The 18,281-nt window shown below is 48.3% G+C and overlaps 1 protein-coding gene and 1 pseudogene across 2 annotated transcripts in view; one reads left to right on the top strand and one right to left on the bottom strand.

The window, feature by feature from the left end:
• LOC308419637 (nucleophosmin-like) overlaps positions 1–18,281 on the top strand; it is a 506,796-nt pseudogene that overhangs the window by 322,574 nt on the left and 165,941 nt on the right. The window lies entirely within an intron of this gene.
• On the bottom strand, positions 11,209–16,881 carry LOC308419848 (ETS translocation variant 3-like protein; the record flags this gene model as incomplete). The annotated part of the gene is made up of 5 exons (XM_080915693.1): positions 11,209–11,675; positions 15,596–15,707; positions 16,111–16,300; positions 16,490–16,727; positions 16,818–16,881. 5 exons carry the CDS (start codon positions 16,879–16,881, stop codon positions 11,209–11,211), a joined length of 1,071 nt encoding a protein of 356 aa, XP_080771819.1.

Here is an 18,281-nt window from a genome sequence, read left to right as displayed (position 1 = left end):
GACACAGTCAGTGTTTGCAGAAAACCAGGCTCAGAGGAGAGAACATCCAAATGAAGTCATGACTATGAGCAAAGCTCTAAAGGGAGAGGGTGAGAAAGAATGTGTATAGGGTCCTGTCAGAGGGATGAGCAGTCACATAAAGCACAGAGGCATGTCACGATGCTGAATGGTGGTGAGATGTACTTTAGTCTCTAGGATGCATGTGTGGGTACAGCAGTGAGCCTTTAAACCCTGTGTTGGGTGAACTTTGGACTTAATAAAAGAAGCTCATGAGCCAGATGCATTGGCATACACCCAGCGCATACACCTAATGTCCCAGCACTTGAGGTGGAGGTGGAGGCCGACCAGAGTTTTGTGAGTTTGAGGTCAGAGGTCGACGTAGAAATTCCAGGCTAGCTATAGCTGTAGCTGTAGCTGTAATGAGACAGTATTCCAAAGGAGAAAGAGAATGAGAGAAGTGAAGTGGAAACTTCTGGTTTCTCTGGAAAGTCAGTTATGTCAAATATTGTTTTATTGGGGCACAGAGGAGAAAGGATGTCTTACTAAAGCAAACGCATGAAAGACTGTTTTCCTGAAGCAGATCCAGGTGAAAGGACGTTTGGATATAGCAAACATGTGAAAGACACTTGATGATGGAGTATAAAGATGACCCCACAGACACTGGGAGGTAAGCACCGAGCATTAGTTTGGTTTGCCCCGGCTTGCTATTCTTCCCTAAAGACACACATGTATTGATTTGCCTTATATAGCGTTGTTGATTCTAACTTGTGATAATGCTGCCATCGAGAGAAACTGGTCCAAGAACTGCTCTTGAGTTTCCATGGCTTCAGTTCAGGATGATTTGGGAGCCTTAGGGTTCCTTCAGGATTGAACTACAGCTGCTGCTTTGTGCCTGGTGTCTGCCTCCCTAGAGGACTGATCCACAGCTGCTGAGTTGTATTTGGTGTTTGCTTCAGGACTGAACTGCTGTCAAAGACCGAGCTCGCCCCTAAAGAACTATTGCTGAACAGGTCCACCTCCCCCACATCCTAATAACTTTTCTCTTCCACTACCTCTGCTGGGTGGTGGGCTAGAGAGGTTTAACCCTTATTAAAAGTAGATTGCAAAAAACATATGCCCACAGAGAAGAAATTTCTTTGGAAGGCTAACATTTGTGTCACATTTTAAATAAGACGTAAAAAAAAAATACACAAGAAAATCGTGTTCTGAGTCATCAGGATGCTACTTTCTCACTTAATACCAAGTGATGCCGGTGACATGTGTGATGAGTTAGTTAGCACCCAGTACTGTGGCTTCAGTGATCTCTGCCAATGAGAAGAGGAGACGTATATGTGCCTCGAATGCTGGGAGGGATGCCCTACATTCAGCCTCTGACTGGTGTTCTACTTAATTATTTTAAAAAGACATCTTTATTAGTTTTATGTAAATATGTCTTGCCTGCATATATGTATGTATATCACATGTTTGTACTGCCTGTGGAGGCCAGAATAAGGCATTGAATCCCCCACGAAACCGGAGTTATGGCTGGTGGTGAGCTGCCCTGTGTGTGCGGGACCCAAGCCTGGGACCTTTCTAAGAGCGGTGAGTTTTTAACTGCAGATCTGTCTCTCCAGCCCTCAGATGATCGTTTTAAACAGATTGTATTAGCGCTTTAGAATACGACCTGGAAAGGCACAAGGTAGGCTAAAGGCTGGTGGGGTTAAAGGTATGCCAGTGTAGAGTTGTCCAGATGAGAACAGATCTGAGTGGAACCCATAGGACTTGGGAGAAGAAAATGTAGGCTGACACCTTGGCTTCTGCTTGGGTGTAAATGGATATGTCGCGTGCATCATTAACTAAAGCATTAGATGGGAGGCAGGGATGAAAGGGAGCCCTAGATGTGAGGCCAAGACATTTCGTCTTGGACACACATTTTTAAGGCCCATGGGAAATGTAGGTGGAGGTTCTCAGGAGTTGACTGGACCAGAGATGCTAATGCTTGAGCCGTACAGATCTGGAAAGAGTCCATGTTCATAGGAGAGCCATGGCAAGCTTCTGGAAAGCAGGTGTAGAATTCAGAGTTGTGGGCAGCCTTCTCCAGAGCACTGAAGGTAGAGGTGCAAAAGGAGCCCCGGATGATCAGAAACGGCCTAAAGAATGAGAAAGCTGGGAAGAGTCCTGGTGGTAAAGGGTCATCGGTGACGTCACATGCAGACTAGAGATTTAAGACAGGAATCAAAATGTACATCACTGGATTTACTACAGCTTGGAAGCACGACTCCACCTACCTCCCCAAGCCTCCAGAGTAATCCCCAATCCTTTTAACTGCATGTGTCTATAGTGACCTCCATCACGTGACTGGCGTTAACGTAGGCATTGTGCCTCACTGATCATTTTTACTGTTATCTATGGGGTAGATGCTGTTGTAGGTCTGGGAGCAGTGTTCTGGAGGGAGAGACTGGAAAAGCTGTGCTTGCTAGTTTATGTCAATTTGGCACAAACTAGACTTATCTGCAAAGAGGGAACCTCAATTGAAAAAAAAAAAAGGCCTCCATGAGATCTGGCTGTAGGGCATTTTCTTAATTAGTGATTGATGGGGAAGGGCACAGCCTGTTGTGGGTGGAGCCAACCCAGGGCCAGAGGACCTGGGTTCTGTAAGAAAGCAGGCTGAGTAAGCCAGTGAGCAGCATCCCTCCATGGCCTCTGCATCAGCCTGTGCCCTCTGGGTTTCCGTCCTGCTTGAGTTCCTGCCCTCACTGCTTTTGATGATGACCTGTTCTATGGAACTTCGAGTGAAACAAACTTGTTCCCTCCACAAGTTGCTTCTGGTCACCATATTTCATCCGGGCAACAGTAGCCCTACATAGGACACCCAGCTAGACAGATAAAGAGAACCCCCCCTCCCTTTGGTAGGTATTACACACTATTAAGCCTGTTACCATCACTGTAAGTTCCTTGTAAGCACCCCTGACCCTCACTTTGCAGTAAATAAGCAGACACCTGTGGGGTAGGGCTATTTGATTTCTTAATCTGCAGCTGTTGGGTCTCTGCTATCACCAGCCTCGATGAACTCTGGATGACCCTGCAGCCCTTTTCACAGAGGCCAGAGGGGGAGCACTTCCTTTCCTGGCCTGACAGAGGGACTGCTGTGACTGGTGCAAAAGAGGCAAAATGATTGGGGCAAACACAAAGCACCATTTGTAGCTGACTGATTGGTGCTCTGAGGGCAGGCTGCTCAGCTCTGTGAGACAGGCAGGGCTGTCTCTGCTGCCTCACCCTGCACTGTTGCAACGTTAGGCTGGCAGGCAGAGAAGCAGATGAACTGTACAGGAGCAGCCGGGGCAGGGAGATGGTAGAGAGATGGCACAGTCTGGGAGAAGGCTTAAGGAACCTTGACTTTCTAGGACTATGCAAGAGCAAAGGGCCTAGTAATCTGTAGCCTATAGGGATGTCTTTCTTTGCTGTCCTATAACCTATAGGGACGCATTTCCTGCTACTGTCTGTTTTTTTTGTTTTTTGTTTTTTTGCTTTTTGTTTTTGCTGTCAATTTAGAGCCAAAGACCAGTGCTTGGAGAGTTTCTCCTTTACTGCCTGTGACCTCTTCCTAGATGGAGGGAAAGGGTCTTGGGCTGCTGGTGAGTACACCGGAAGCCTCTGCTTTGCAGTTGGCACACTGGAGCAGCCTGGGCAGACTGTAAAGAGACTGCTGGGGTCTGCACCCAGCCTCTGCCACTTGGCAGGAATCTGCTTGAGCAGGTTTCCTTTCTCCATACTTGTCCTTACCTGCACAGTGGGATGATATCTGCCTCCCGAAGCCCTTGCATTGGTTGGAATGACATACAGGAAGCACTTAGGTCACCGCTGGTATCTTTACGTACTGGTCTCTTGCTAGGAAGAGACACCACGACCAAGGCAACTCTTATAAGGGAAAGCATAGCATTGGGAGCTTGCATACAGTTTTAGAGGGCAAGTCCATGTTGGTCATGTTGGGTAGGGTGGTGGCACAAAGGCAGGCATGGCACTGGAGCAGTAGCTGAGACTTTTATGTCCTGATCCTCTGGTAGCAGGCAGGGGTGGGGGCTGGGCCTGGCATGGGATTTTAAATCCTCAAAACTACCACAATGACATACCTACTCTAACAAGTATACACCTATTCCAATAAGGCCGCACCTCCTAACTGCCCCCTCCCAAGAAATTCATCAACTGGGGACTAAGTATGCAGATATATGACTAAGTATGCAGATATATGACTAAGTATGCACATATATGACTAAGTATGCAGATATATGAGCCCATGGGGAGGCAGGTATTTTCATCCAAACCACCACAGGCTGGCTCATAGTGTGTGGTAGGTAACTGCCAGTTTTAGAAAACATATCCCTTTCTGGAAGTCAGTTGAGTGACATGTGTCTGAAGCCATTACAGTGTCACGGTTTTTCACGATCCTGTCCCTATCCTCGTGACAGCAGTGCATGTATGTAAGCACAGTGGCAATCATGGGAATGGTGGCAGAAACTGGTGGAATGCTACAAGGTTGAGGCTAGCCTAGTTTAGCAAGCTCCTGGCCGGGCCAGGGCTACATAGAGAGACTCTGCCTCAATAAATAAAGAGAATCCAAAACCAAGGAAACAACCAACCACAGAAACAAATTCACAACAAGCATTTAATAGATGTCTATTGGATTGTATTTACTGGTGTATAGGTGTGTGCACATATACAGCAGTGTGAATGTAGTCATATAAGAAGACATGTACCTGATTCTTATGACCCAGTAAGATCCATGTGATACCATGACTCACATGTTTGTGGTGAATCAGTGTAAATAAACATACTATATGTGCCTATTGCTGCAAAGACGCCCATGTGAAGTATAGCAGTTCAATGGTATGTAATGCCTAATTTTTAAAAATGATTAAAGTCAATTTGTTATTCTCTGGCAGATATGCTTCTTATCATTTTAGCTTATACCCCTACCTACAACCAAGTGCCCGGGCAGTGTATGCCACTGTCCACAGCCTTGTGCACCGTATATGTGCTTGATAGCATCATGATGCCATTCACCACGATTGATCTCTGCCATCTGCTTTCCTGCAAGTACATTCAGTGGCATTTCTACATGGACAGAACCACCTAACAGCACAGAGTATATGTGACATAAAGTGACACATGAAGTTTCCTTAGGGAATGAAAAGAAGAGGGTAGGGATTGTCCACACTGCCATCATCTTAGGGGAGAAAACACCTGCTATTGTTTCTAAGCATCTGTGGTGCTTTGAATAGGAATGGCTCCCATACACCCATATGTTTGAATGCTTGGCTCGTAAGAAGTAGCAGTATTAGGAGGTGTGGCCTTGTTGGAGTGGGTGTGGTCTTGTTGGAGGAAGTCTGTCACTATGCAGGCGGGCTTTGAGGTCTCATATCCTAAAGTTAGGCTTAGTGTGGCAGTCTCCTGCTACCTCCCTCCGATCAAGATGCAGAATCCTCAGCTTCTTCTCCAGCACCATGTCTGCCTGGATGCTGCCATGCTTCCTGCCAGGACCATAATGGACCTAAGCTCTGAAAGTCAGCTCCAGTTAAATATTTTTCTTTTTAAGAGTTGCCATACGCAGGGTTTCTCTGCACAGCAATAGAACGTCTAATCAAGACAGCCTCCAGACGTCTTCCATGTGCTTATTCTAGTGCAGAGACTCCCTCCACTTCACAAGCCCCTGTAGCACTGTCCTAGGAACACCAGATTTATGCAGCACCGTACTGATGCCCATGAGACCATCAGAGGCAAGCACCAAACTGCCAAAGTTCCTGGGAAGGAAACTGCTCACTCATGGGGCCACATGAAAAAGACCTACACAGGAGTCTCTTCTAAAAAAAATACCTCTGCACACACAGCAAACCCTCGAACGAACAGATTTTAAACTCTCCAGCCAAGCGATTATGGTGACTAGTGACTAAGAAATTTATATTCCAAATCTTGTTCCTCGCTCCTGATTTGAAACAACCCCTTTCCTCTGGGGTCTCAGACGTCTCTTCTGTCAGCCCATGAGTTAGACTCTCTAATTTCTCAAGACCTGCTGCATCCCCCCATGGTTTCTAGTGCCACAGAGGAAGGCCCAGGAGCAGAGTGGTTGCTGAGCATGCTTTGCAGTCCTGTTCCTAAGAAATACCGAGTGCTCACTGTGTCTTCCCCATATGAGGTTGAAGGTCACAGGGTGACAACGTGGTGTGTGGCATCTGGGCTTGGTGGCTGACGTGATTATATTAAAAGCTGACAACCTCCACTGCCCACGTTGTTGCATTAGGCAAACTGGTCGTTTGATGGATTAACAACTATATTCAAAGGGGCTTGACAAGGAAGAGATTTGCATCTGCATCTTGCCATTCACTTCCTCATCTCAGAGGCTCCAAGTTGCCATCACTCCTATACCAACGCAGAGCTGGCCTTAGACTGTACATTAGTCATGAGCTTTGAGGTTAGCGTACCAACTCTAGCCACCAGAGGGCACCCGTGCAACGTGAAGACCAACGAGAAGCTACATCTATCTTTGACAGAATACGCGGTTTACCTGAACTTAGAGGCTGTGGACCCTCAACCACAGGCAGTTTCTCCCCTTTCCCCAGGGGACATTTAGCACTGTCTGGAGGCATTTTGGGCTGTTTCAGTTAGACAGATGCAGGTGCTGGTGGTACTATCTTCTCGGCCTATGTTCTGATAAGCATTCAGGACTGTCCAGGGCAGCTTTCAATAACAATGAATTACTTAGTGGAAAAATGCCTGTGGTGGCAGGGTCTCTTCACAGAGATCTGTGGCCTACAGCAAAAAGTACCACCTAGAAGCAAGTCCTTACAGTGAGCTTTACCTAGCCTTGGGGGGGGGGGGAGTCTTAGAATATAGACCTCAGAGCATTTTTTTATCACCTGAAATACAGGGACCACAGTTGAAGAAACCCCTGTCCTCAGGGCTAGTCACTGAACAGGACACGGGCCCTGTGAGCGTACCATCCACTTCCTGGCGCTGCACAGGCCACACTGTATCTCCTAAACTGGGCAGGGTCATCTGACACTCTGTGCTGGTCCTTACAGTGCTGGGGGTGAGGCATCGGCTTTGGGAGGAGCGGGAGAAGGGCTGTTGCTTCATTTTGCTTTTGAATTGGGCTGAGGGAGGGAGACAGAGCCCCCTTCTCCTGACCCAGCTTGGGATCACATTGGCCTTCCTGTGGACAAGGGTTTTGTCATGTCCTCTGAGGTTCTTGCCTGTTCTAGTTGACTGACAACGTGTGGTCACAAGGCCAAGTGAGGCTACAGGAAGTAACTGTGAGAGAGGCTCCAAGAGGAACTTGAAATGGGCAGCAGAACCCTCTGGGTCTTTCCAGCTCCACCGATAGGACAGAAGACAGATCCAGGCCATGTAATTGGTAGCCTGGAGGCAGGGGAGCCACATGGCTCAGTGGCTCTGGCTTGTGCAGCATCTCCTGTCCATTGATCCATCTGCAGAGGCGCTCTCTCTTCTGTGTTCTCTGTGCTCTCTGGCCCTGCTGCTCATCCTCAGGAACCCAGAGGCAGAGGACATTTAGCACCAGCTTCCTTTCCCACTTGGACCATTAGAATTTTGCCCAGAGGTCCTCTACTGGAGTCTTAAGGTCTTTTTGGCAAAGCCTCACCGCACCCCCTTCTTTCTTTGGGACCCACTTCCCTCATTTCATGGCTCACCGCCACCCCACTCTGGCTGGGTGATTCCAGCCCTACTTTAAGCCTCAGGACCGTCTCTGGATTTCCCAGCAGAACTCCTGCATTGCATTTAGTGCCACCACTGATCGGAACAGAGAAGGAACTCAGCCAAGACTAGGGTGCACTGGAGAAAGGCTGTTGGGCCAAGAGCATTTTTATTCACAGTTAGCAATGGAGTGTCACAGAGACGAGAGGATCAAGCCCTCCCTCTCTGCACCTGCCTGGATCTTGGGGTCATGGAGATGGAAGCAAGAACCTTCCTGGGACAGAGGTTCCTACTGGCTGAGCAGTCCTGGGAGGGCAGAGAAATATGTGAAGGTATGGGAGAGGTCCTAGAAACCTTAGCCAAGATGGGAAAATGAACCCAGAGGAAGAAAGAGACCCTAAGACTTAAGACAAACAAATTTTGGTCTGCCCCAGCCTAGCCCCTTTATTCCCTCCTGTGGGTAGGCATGGGACAATTTTAGTGATAGAAACCCTAATCTCATTTCTCTTAAAAACAAAAAAGAAGTTAATGAATAATGTCTTCTTAGTCTGATAGCAATTTGGTAGTAGAGGCAGGGCACCACCTCTGTTTCCCCATGCCCACATTGGCCCCACCTTGGTTCAGCTTCCCCCTCCAAGTCCTGCAGTGATACAAAAGTGGGGGCAGAAGGAAAGGGGAAGGGCCACCCCTTCACTTCTTTTTCCCTTATAAAGGACAGCATTTAATTGGGGCCGGCTTACAGACTCAAAGGTTAAGTCTACTATCCTCAAGGTGGGACCGTGGCAGCATGTAGGCAGGCATGGTGCAGGCAGAGCTGAGAGTTCTACATCTTCATCTGAAGACTGCTAGTGAAAGACTGAATTCTAGGCAACTAGGGTGAGGGTCTTATAGCCCATACTCACAGTGAAACCTACTCCAACAGGACTACATCTTCTAATAATGCCACTCCCTGGGTCAAGCATATTCAAACCATGACATTCCACTCCCTGGCCCCTGTAGGCTTGTTCAAACTCATGAGTCTATGGAGCCATACCTAAACATACTATAATGCAAAATTACATTTAGTGCAACTTCCAAAGTCCCCATAGTCTATAGTGGTCTCAACAATGTTAAAAGTCCAAAGTTCAAAGTCTCTTCTGAGATTCATCCAGTCACTTAACTGTAATCCCTAAAACAAGGCAGGAAACCAGCTGGGCAAACTCCAAGCTCTGCATCTCCATGTCTGATGGCGAAGCAGTCTTCAGATCTCCAAATCCCTTTTTATCATTGTTGACTGCAACAAACTTTTCTCGCCTGGGCTGGTTCCACTCCCTGTTAGCAGCTTTCCTCGGCAGATACCACGTCTCTGGCATCTCGAACATCTTGGAGTCTCCAAGGCAACTTCTGTAGGTTGATGTCAAGATGATAGATGATTGGACAGTAGAGTGGGCAGAGACAGAGTTCTGGTAAGGAGAGAGGAGGTGGAGAAAAGGGAGATTCAAGAGGAAACAAGATGGAAGCAGACATAATGTTTCTCTCGGCACATCTCTGGATTGATAAGCTTGTTATGATCATTTCTAAGGGTTTCTATGGGTCTATTTAACTCATCTAGATGGTCAGTTTATATCTTTGTCCACTGGTTGTAAGCTTATTGTGTAAAGGGTTTGTGGATTGAGAATTTAACATATAAACCTGTTTGGTAAGTTAATGATTTTGGAGTCATGTTTATATCAGGCAGTGGAGGAAAGTGAGTGAAAACAACACGCAGGGGCGAGTGGAGTGAACCACACCTGAATTCTTAGAAGCTGCATGGAGCCGATAGGTTAGAGATACTCCACAGTGCCATGTGGCCCCACAGGAGCCGGTTCTCGAGTGGGATAAAAGGTTTCCATTATTTAATAATTACCGCAATAACTTCAATGTTACAGTTTTCTGCTCTAATGTCTGAGATCCACATATGATGTTATGGGCTCCTCCAAAGAGCTGGTGTCTCTGCCTTCAGTAGTACTCTAAGCTCAGGTTGATCCACTACACTGCCACAGCTGTTCTTGGTGATCATCCCTGGTACTAGCATCTCCAATACACGGGGGTCTTCCGCTACAACTGGGCTTCACCAATAGCCTCTCGTAGGCTCTCTTTATGGTGTCAAGCCTTAAATCCTTTGCATGACCCCTTCAGTCTTGGGCTGTCAACTACAACTGAGGCTGCACCTTCACCAATGGCCTTCCATGGCCTCTCACGGTGTCAAACCTCAGCTGCTCTTCATGACCCCTTCATGCCTTCAAAACCAGCACTACTTGGGTGACTCTTACATTATCAAGTACAACCTTAGTTCTCTCTGGAACACAGCTTCTTTGTGCTCTCAGAAAAACACTTCCCAGAAGATTTCACCTCAGTGATGCTGGTTTCTTCTTTATCACCAGTAATTTCTTAGCTCCAGCTGACCAGCATCATTTGTCCCAGTGGTCTCCTTCTCCTCTTGACTCTAAAGCCACATGGTCAAAGCTGCTGAGTTCTGCTGCTTGTAGAAGTTGAAACATGGCCCCCTTGTTCTATTACATTAACATTAGCTTTCTGTTTTCCAACTCTTTCATTGCCTAAGCTTGGCTGTCCTGGAACTTCCTCTGTAGACTGACTTTGAACTCGGAGATCTACATGCCTGTCTCCTAAACACTGGGATTAAAGGTGTGGTCTACCAAGCCTGGATTTAAGTTTTTTTTTTTCTCACCTAGAATTTGCGCCGGTCTAGGCTGACCTTGAACTCAAGAGATCTGCTTATCTTTGCCTCCAGGGATTAAAGGCTTGTACTTCCTTGCCTGGACCCAAATTTAGCTGGGTGGGATCTTGCCCCAAGGTCACCATTCACTTAATTCAATTTAATATCCTTGAACACAGCATTCAGTTCCGTTTTACTTCCTGGTGTCTCTTTAATACTCAAATATATATTTTGTATTTTTCCTTTCTCAGTTTGCTATGTTTGTTCAAAATGCTGTTCATCAGACTTAACCAGAGAACAAAATCTCTGTTGGACTTTTTTTTTTTTTTTTTGAGTCTTCCTTTGTTGATGCAATTAATACATCTCTTTACATTATTAGCCTTGGGCAGTCTTTTCAAACAATGGCAAAAAGCAGACATGTTCTTCATCATCACAAAAACAGTCTCTCAGCCACATATTAAAGTTCTTCACTGAAACCTCTTGGGCCAGCAGGCCTACACAGTTCGAATGACCCTCAGCACCACTGTCTTCCATATTCCTACTAGGTTGGCCCATGGTCAGGCCTATCACAGCAATACCACAGTCCCTGGTACCAATTTCTGTCTTAGGGTTTTACGGCTATGAACAGATACCATGACTAAGACAAGTCTTATAAGGACAACATTTCAGTGGGACTGGCTTACAGGTTCAGATGTTCAGTCCATTATCATCAAGTCAGGAACATGGCAGCATCCAGGCAGGCATCGTGCAGTCAGAGCTGAGAGTTCTACATCTTCTTCTGAAGGCTTTGAGTGGAAAACTCCACCCCTTTACTTCTTTCTCTCCAATTAAGGGAGACTGGAAGGCCAACAGGCTCTCATGTTCTCTGGACTGGGGGACATGGGAATTCCTTTCCCAAGTTTGAGCCCCTGAGTCTCTGAAGAGAGTACCTCATTGGAATCCATGTGCTTCCTTGGCTCTGGGTCAGGATTTACCACCAATTCCTTGGGCCTGAGAAACTGGCATTGAAGCCCCTCGATAGTGACCTGTCTCAGCCTGGCCAGAAGGTGGAGCCCTGGAAAATGCCAGGTACCTGGCATCCACATAGGGCCTGAGAGCCAAGGGCCAGGCTTTAAGGATCCCCAAAGTGACTGCTCCGAGGAAAGAGGAGGCAAAATGGGCCCTGAGAGGTGGGTCCAGTTACAGCAGAGGCAGGGCACAGAAGCAAAGGAAGCAAAGCTGGGAAGATCATTTTGGAGGTTCCAGAAACAGCAGCAAGGGCTCTGCCAGTGTGGGCCCAGGACAGAGCCAAAACCTAGAGACACAGAGAGAAATGGTCAAGAGGGCACCCCTCCCAGAGATGCCCAGTGGTCTTTTCCCTCTCCTCCTGTGGTGATGGTGTGGCCCAGGGAGCGACACTATTAGGAAGTGAGACCTTTTGGAGTGTGTCACTGTGGGGGCTGGGCAATGAGACTCCCCTCCTAAACACATGGGAGCCAGCCTTCAGATGAAGATGTAGAACTCTCAGCTCCTCCTGCACCAGGCCTGCCTGGATGCTGCTGCCATGCTCCCGCCTTGATGATAATGGACTGACTCTCTGAACTTGTAAGCCAGCCCAAATTAAATGATGTCCTTATGAGTTGCCTTGGTCATGGTGTCTGTTCACACCAGCAAAACCCTAAGACACCTCCCCTCCTGACTGCTCTCTCTTCTTCCCTTCCCTCTCCTTTCTTACTTACCCCTTTCCCCTCCCCCACCCCTTCCATTCCCCTTTCCTCTGACAGAATCTCAAGGAGCTAGGCTGGTTTGGATTTGTTTTGCAGCTGAAGATGACTTTTAAGTCCTGATCCCTGAGTTCTGGCATTACAAACCCAGGGTTGCCTGCCTGTCAGGTAAATATTCTCCCAATGGAGCTGGGGTGGGAGATGGAGGGTGGGAGGGGGTTATCTCTCTTTCTCTCTCTCTTTGCTTGTTTGGTTCATACTACTCCTGGATGGACCTTCCTGAGACTTAACCAGCCTTGTGTGAGTTGCTTGCTCCCACTGTCCTCTCCCATCTTACCTTTCCTGGGACTCATGGCTCTGTTAGAGATCATAGTTAGGGATGTATTCTCCCCCTGAATATAGTCCAGACTTACTAGATTAAGACCGCAGTAAAAATAAATATTCTGTGTTCTGACCCAGTGAATGTATTCTTTACTCTCCCTAACCCTGTTCAAAGGCTTCTGGGTAAAGAACTGACTGTGGGACCAGGTGCTTGTCACTTAGTATGAAATCCTCTGTCTCTAGATCCATAAAGTTCTCTCTGCTGGTTAAGATCAAGTGGTATCTGCTAAGAGTGTGTGTAATAAGGGGCCCATGGAGCTTGGGGCCGTCCATGTGTGAGAACCACAGCTCTCCTCTTCTGTCCAACCCTGGTCCCACAGTCCCCTCTCCCCTTTCCATTCCACCCAGACCCACCTTCTTCACCTCCCACCTGCCTGGCCTCTACAGGGGTTGCCCAGACTGGGGCTCCAGGAAATGGCTAGACAGAGTTCCCACGCCATGTTATATTGTGTCAGTGAGCCTGTCTGAAGTGCTCTGCTTTCTACTGGGGTCACATGGGTGTGATACAGTAAACAAAACTGGGGAAAATAGATCAGGTGTTACTTAATATGGACAGCTTATTAACTAGGAATAGTTCTCAAGCCAGATTCGTGAGGGACTAGAGTAGTCAGAATGTTCTCCACGAGAAAACACGTGGGCCAGTGTCGTTCTCCTTAGACCCTTAAGTGAGGTAATGGCTGTTGTCCCAAAGGAAGGTAGTCACCCCAGCTCCTGGGGCCAAGGTTGTGTCCACACTGTAGCTGAATGGGCATGTGGAAGAGATATTTGGAGTCTCCCCATTTCCTGAGTCTGGTTGAGTGTCCAACAGCAGCTCCCTCTCCTGGTGCTGTATGATCTGAGTAAGAGTCGGGGGAAGGTGCGGAGTGGAATTCCAGTCCAGAAGCATGGTAAGTGACTACCAGCCCTCTGCTGACCTAGAGCCTTCACATCCATCAGGACCCAAACACAGGGTGTGTGTGTGTGTGTGTGTGTGTGTGTGTGTGTGTGTGTGTGTGTGTGTAGGAAAGAAAAGCAGCTCACTCCAAAGGGGTAAGCTTGCTGTCCTCAGCATTCTGGTGCTGGGAGAACAGTGGCACGGAGGAACAGAGAAGCCTTTCATGTGCTACATGTACTAGGTAGCTCTAGGACGCCAGACTGATGGCTCAACTACCCTGCATCCATGGCTGGTCCCATGCCCTACTCTGTGGTGGGTAAATTGGGTGGTCCTGAAATAGAGGGGCATGGACCTCTGTAGAAGATACCTGGGTTGGATCTTTCCACAGAGAACCTGACTTAGTTGCCCTGAGAGCCACTGGTGTCTACCAATGACTGCCTTCTCCTCTTACCCCATCATGAAGTACCATCAATAGCTTGCTCCAGTCCCTCTTTCTGTCCAGGCTTTTGGACTCCTGTTCTGTGTCCTGCAAGCTCAGCTGAGCCTGTGTGTGCTTTGGAAGTAGGCTCAAAGTCACTTTGCTGAGGAAGTCTTCCCTGCTGCCCCTAGCATCCTCGGTGTCCCTTTGTGCCCAGCAACAGTGACACCATGTATCTGTCAGTAATGTTTTCAGCCTCTTGACTAAAAGCCTTAGAAAAGTAGGCATTGCTCAGATCTCAGCTTCAGCGGCACCGGCTGCGTTCCCAGAGGACCCAGGCTCAATTCCCAGCACCCACATGGTGGCTCACAACCATCTGTAATGGCATCAGATGCCCTCTTCTGGTGTGTCTGAAGTACAGCTACGGTGTACTCATACATTAAATAAATAATATTTTTAAAATTATGGTGTTTCCTTGGGGTCAAGGCACAGTAAACACTAGAAGGCACCTTAAACAGGAGGTAATTAGACATCTGATAGAAAGAAGAAAGACCATGAGCTTTGTCTGCCCACCTCTCTTTTAGCTGAGTCTCTCCTTCACCCCATGGCCCTAGAGTCTTCTTCTTAGATTGTCTAAAAAGAAACAAACAAACAACGACAACACCCCCCAACCAAATCAAACAACAACAACTCTCCCAGTGGAGGCTAGAGAAATGGCTCAGTGTTTAAGAGCCTTTCTATTCTTCCAGAAAAACTGAGTTCTGTTCCCAGCACCCCTGCCAGAGGGCTTACAACTTTCTGTAGTTTTAGCTCCAGGATGTTCAACGCCTCTGGCTTCTTGAGGGCAACACACGAATGCACACGCCTGTACACAGACACACACCCCTATACATAATTGAAAATAATAAAAGCCTTCCCCTAATCCCAGCCTCACACAGCCGGTATACAGATGCTCACTGGCTTATGATAGGGTTACATGCTGATAAACCCATTGTGGGTTAAAAATAACCTAAATCCAGAGTGTGTTGGGTGTGTGTAACCTACAGCATGAGTCAGTTCAGCAGTGCAGTGTGCTGGCTGTTTACTGTTGTGCTCTGTGGGTGGCTGGGGAGGCGGTTCCCTGCACCTCCTATTCATAGCCAGTGGAAAGGGCAAACTTCAAAACTCCAGATATGGTATCTGTCACGCATGCTTATTGCCTCTGCATTGTATCATAGGTCTAGAAACCTGCCGTCCAATCGTTGTCCATTTGGAACCTTCTGCAGTTTATAGAATGAAACAGGAGCTGGGTATGTGGCTCAGTTGGGAGAGCGCTCAATGAGAATATAAAGGCCCAGGGTTCTGTCTCCTGCACCACGAAAACAAACAAATAAAACGGGAACCTAAACATCTCTTCTCTCTGGACTCTCCACTCTTCAAATGGTTTCTGAGGCCTTTTGGACCCCGTTAGCTGTTAGCCTGTACCCCCTTTGCCTTCCTGCTCACACTAACAATATGCCTTCCAGATTCGCCACACATGCTCACAGCTCCCACCTTCCCTCTGCCAGGGTATCCTTGCCCTTCTCCTCTCCTAGGGATCCCGGAGCACTCTTCTGTGCCCTCCAGCACCTGTAGTAACTGGCAGCCCTCCCATCTCTGCCTTCTACCAGTCTCTGCTACTTACTGAGCTTATCTTTCCCGTTGAGCCCCATAACCTAATAAACAGCTAGAATGGCTAACCATGAGTGAGTGAAGACCTCTTATCTCATGCCTACTTGGGTGTATGCTTAGCCAGGCAGGTCCTGGGAGGCTCCCCTCCTCTGTTTGAGATCCCCACCAGTTTGGTGCTCAACACTCACAGTTGAAGCTGCTGCTCTCCTTGTCCCCAGAGGCCTCTGGTGGCCGCTCTGGGGTCCTCTCTGCAGCTGGCTGAGTTTCTGTGGTCCGTGTGCACAGCATGCTACATAGGGGCTAAGAAGGGAGAAGAAGGAAAGCTGGGGTAGGACAGGCTCTCTCTGGTGTGTAGTCTTACAAATCACAGCAGGGCTACCACTCAGCTATTAACATGACAACATAGTCCCATACTGATTCTCCAGCAACCAGTGGCTGCTGTGAGTAGCCTGGTGTCTCCCTGGATCCTCCCTTGCAGCCTTTAGTCTTCCCTCTGACACACCACTAAAAGATAATGCCCAGCACAGAAATTATTCTTCCTCACTGGTGGCTGTGGACCACAAAGACCAGATCCTAGAGCACTCAGGGACTAGTGGAAGGACATTGGAGACCAGGAGGGCTCTAAGGAAGAGAGTGGCCAGGGGCCTCTAGGACCGAAGGTCAGGTCCTGTCAGAGCTCTGAGGATAGGGATGTCAGGCCTACCTCATTCTGCTCAGCCACAGGTACGAAGGCTGGCTGCCATAGGGCAGGGGGCCTCAACAGCAGAGGAGGGGTGGAGGGTGCCCACACTGTCCACGGAGGATAGCCGGCTATAATGAGCTTGCTGAAGTTGAACTTGTAGGTAAACCTCTTGCCTTTGGTCTTGTGCAGGATCCTTTTATTGTAGTAATACCTAGAGAATTGAGAGTTGCCTCTGTGAGGAAGGGAGGGACCGGGAGTCTTCTCCATCAGTCTAACAGTTGCTGGAGGATACCAGCTACCGTCCCCACAGTGAGGGTGTTACCCTGCAATTGTGGGAAGCACTCCACAGCCCTTCTTGACCACTGCCTTTCCTGCTGCTGGCCACCTCAGCTCTTCTCACCTGAGGGCCCGGCTCAGCTTGTCATAGTTCATCTGTGGTTTGCACTTCCTGCGGCCCCAGAGGCGAGCCACTTCATCTGGATCCTTGATGACAAACTCCCCGTACTCTCCCTGCTGCCAGGCGATGACATGGTGGAACTCTTCCTTCTGCAGCAGCTCCAGGATGAAGTGCCACAGCTGGATCTGCCGGGAGCCTGGTGACGACTCGGCTTTGTAGGCCCAGTCAGGGAAGGCCAGATCTGGGGCAGGGGAGCGTGAGGGTCACCGGCTGTCCTCAGGCCCTGCCCAAGTCAGCTTCAAGAGCATGGGGAGGAGACAGAGAGGCTTACCTGAGATCCAGTAGTTGACAGGGGCAGCGGCCAGGATGCCTTCTGAGAAGCAGCCGCAGTGCATGATGAGTGATGAGGGAGAGAGGGTTGGGTTTGGACCGAAGGCCCGCTGCAAGGAGGGGAAAGAGGGAAAGAATGGAGGTGAGGAAGGAAGGGTCCAGGACAGAAGAGAGAGGCTAAGGCAAATTCTCTTGGGTCTAAGCCCAAGGTGGAAAGGCAAATACACAGTCCTCCATCCTAACCCATGATGGACTATATGAGACATGCCTCGGTAAACAAAACAAAAGACAGCCTACAACACAACATAAGCAAGTGACCCCAAACCCAAACATGAAGCCAGAGTGATACAGGGTGAGGGGTGACCCTCCCATTCTCTCTGCAGTAGCTTCCTCCCCATATGTGCCATCTTTGCAAGCTGCTCATGAGTCCTCCAGAAGCTTGCCAGTTCTGGTGCGGAAAGCCTTAGAGCTAGGAAGTCTTGCCAAGGGCGTCCTGTAAATTCTTCCTTTCCTGTCTGAGCCCCCAAGCTGACAGTGGAGGGGCCCCGGAGAAGAGTGGCTTTCAGCTCCACTGCCAACCTTGTAAACTGTCACTTCACCATAATCCCTTGTGTGTCACTTAAAAAAAAAAATCTTTGAAAGTGTATTAACGTGTGTATGTGCGCATGGGTGTTTGTACGCACGCCATGTCATTTGTGTGGCCATCAGAGTACAACTTTGTGGAATCTATTTTCTCCTTTCCCTTTTAAGTGGTTTCAGGGATGTAACTCAGGTCACCAGGCTTGCTCTGCAAGCACTTTATCTGCTGAGCCATCTAGCTGATCTCTTGTGTCACCTTAATCTACACACTGGTGTAGAACTTCCCTGGCTGGGAGCTTCTCAGTCTGTACCTTCCCGTGACCTGTTCCTGGGGCCCTGGCCCCGGCTCTCTTGTGCTGTGGGCAGCATACACAAAGATTGGCTACATTCAATTTACTGGCTGCGAACAGCACTGCGGCACTCACGGCAAGATTAAGACAGTGGCTTACAGGATGAATCCTGGGAACCATAAATCAGAAAGGATCATTACCAGGTCTGGCATGATCATCGTTGCTCTCCAAAGCATTTTGTATTTCTGGAAGGGCTATGGCAGCAAGAGATCATTATTACCATCGCCATCCATCTGATTACTAATAATGTTAATCCCCTTGGCCAGAATAAGTGTTCATTACGACACAAGTGGGTTCTAGGTCATTATTTAATAGAAGCAATAGAGATAACATTGAAAACAATAGGGAACAAAGCTTCAGCTGGGCGTGCCGCCAAAGGAAACCTCCCAGGCTGCTTCACCCCTTCACTCTCGCTGATGTGAACTTGGGGCAGTCACCAGTTCAGGATGGAGTGCTGCTCTGGTTATGTTACTTCACTAATTCCTCACAATAACCATCTTACTTCACTAATTCCTCACAGTAACCTTTTGAGGTTG

The sequence above is a fragment of the Micromys minutus genome (genome assembly GCF_963924665.1).
Source record: "Micromys minutus genome assembly, chromosome: 4".
Classification (NCBI taxonomy): domain Eukaryota; kingdom Metazoa; phylum Chordata; class Mammalia; order Rodentia; family Muridae; genus Micromys; species Micromys minutus.
Note: the sequence above shows the minus strand (reverse complement) of the source record. Positions and strands in the feature narration are given on the sequence as shown.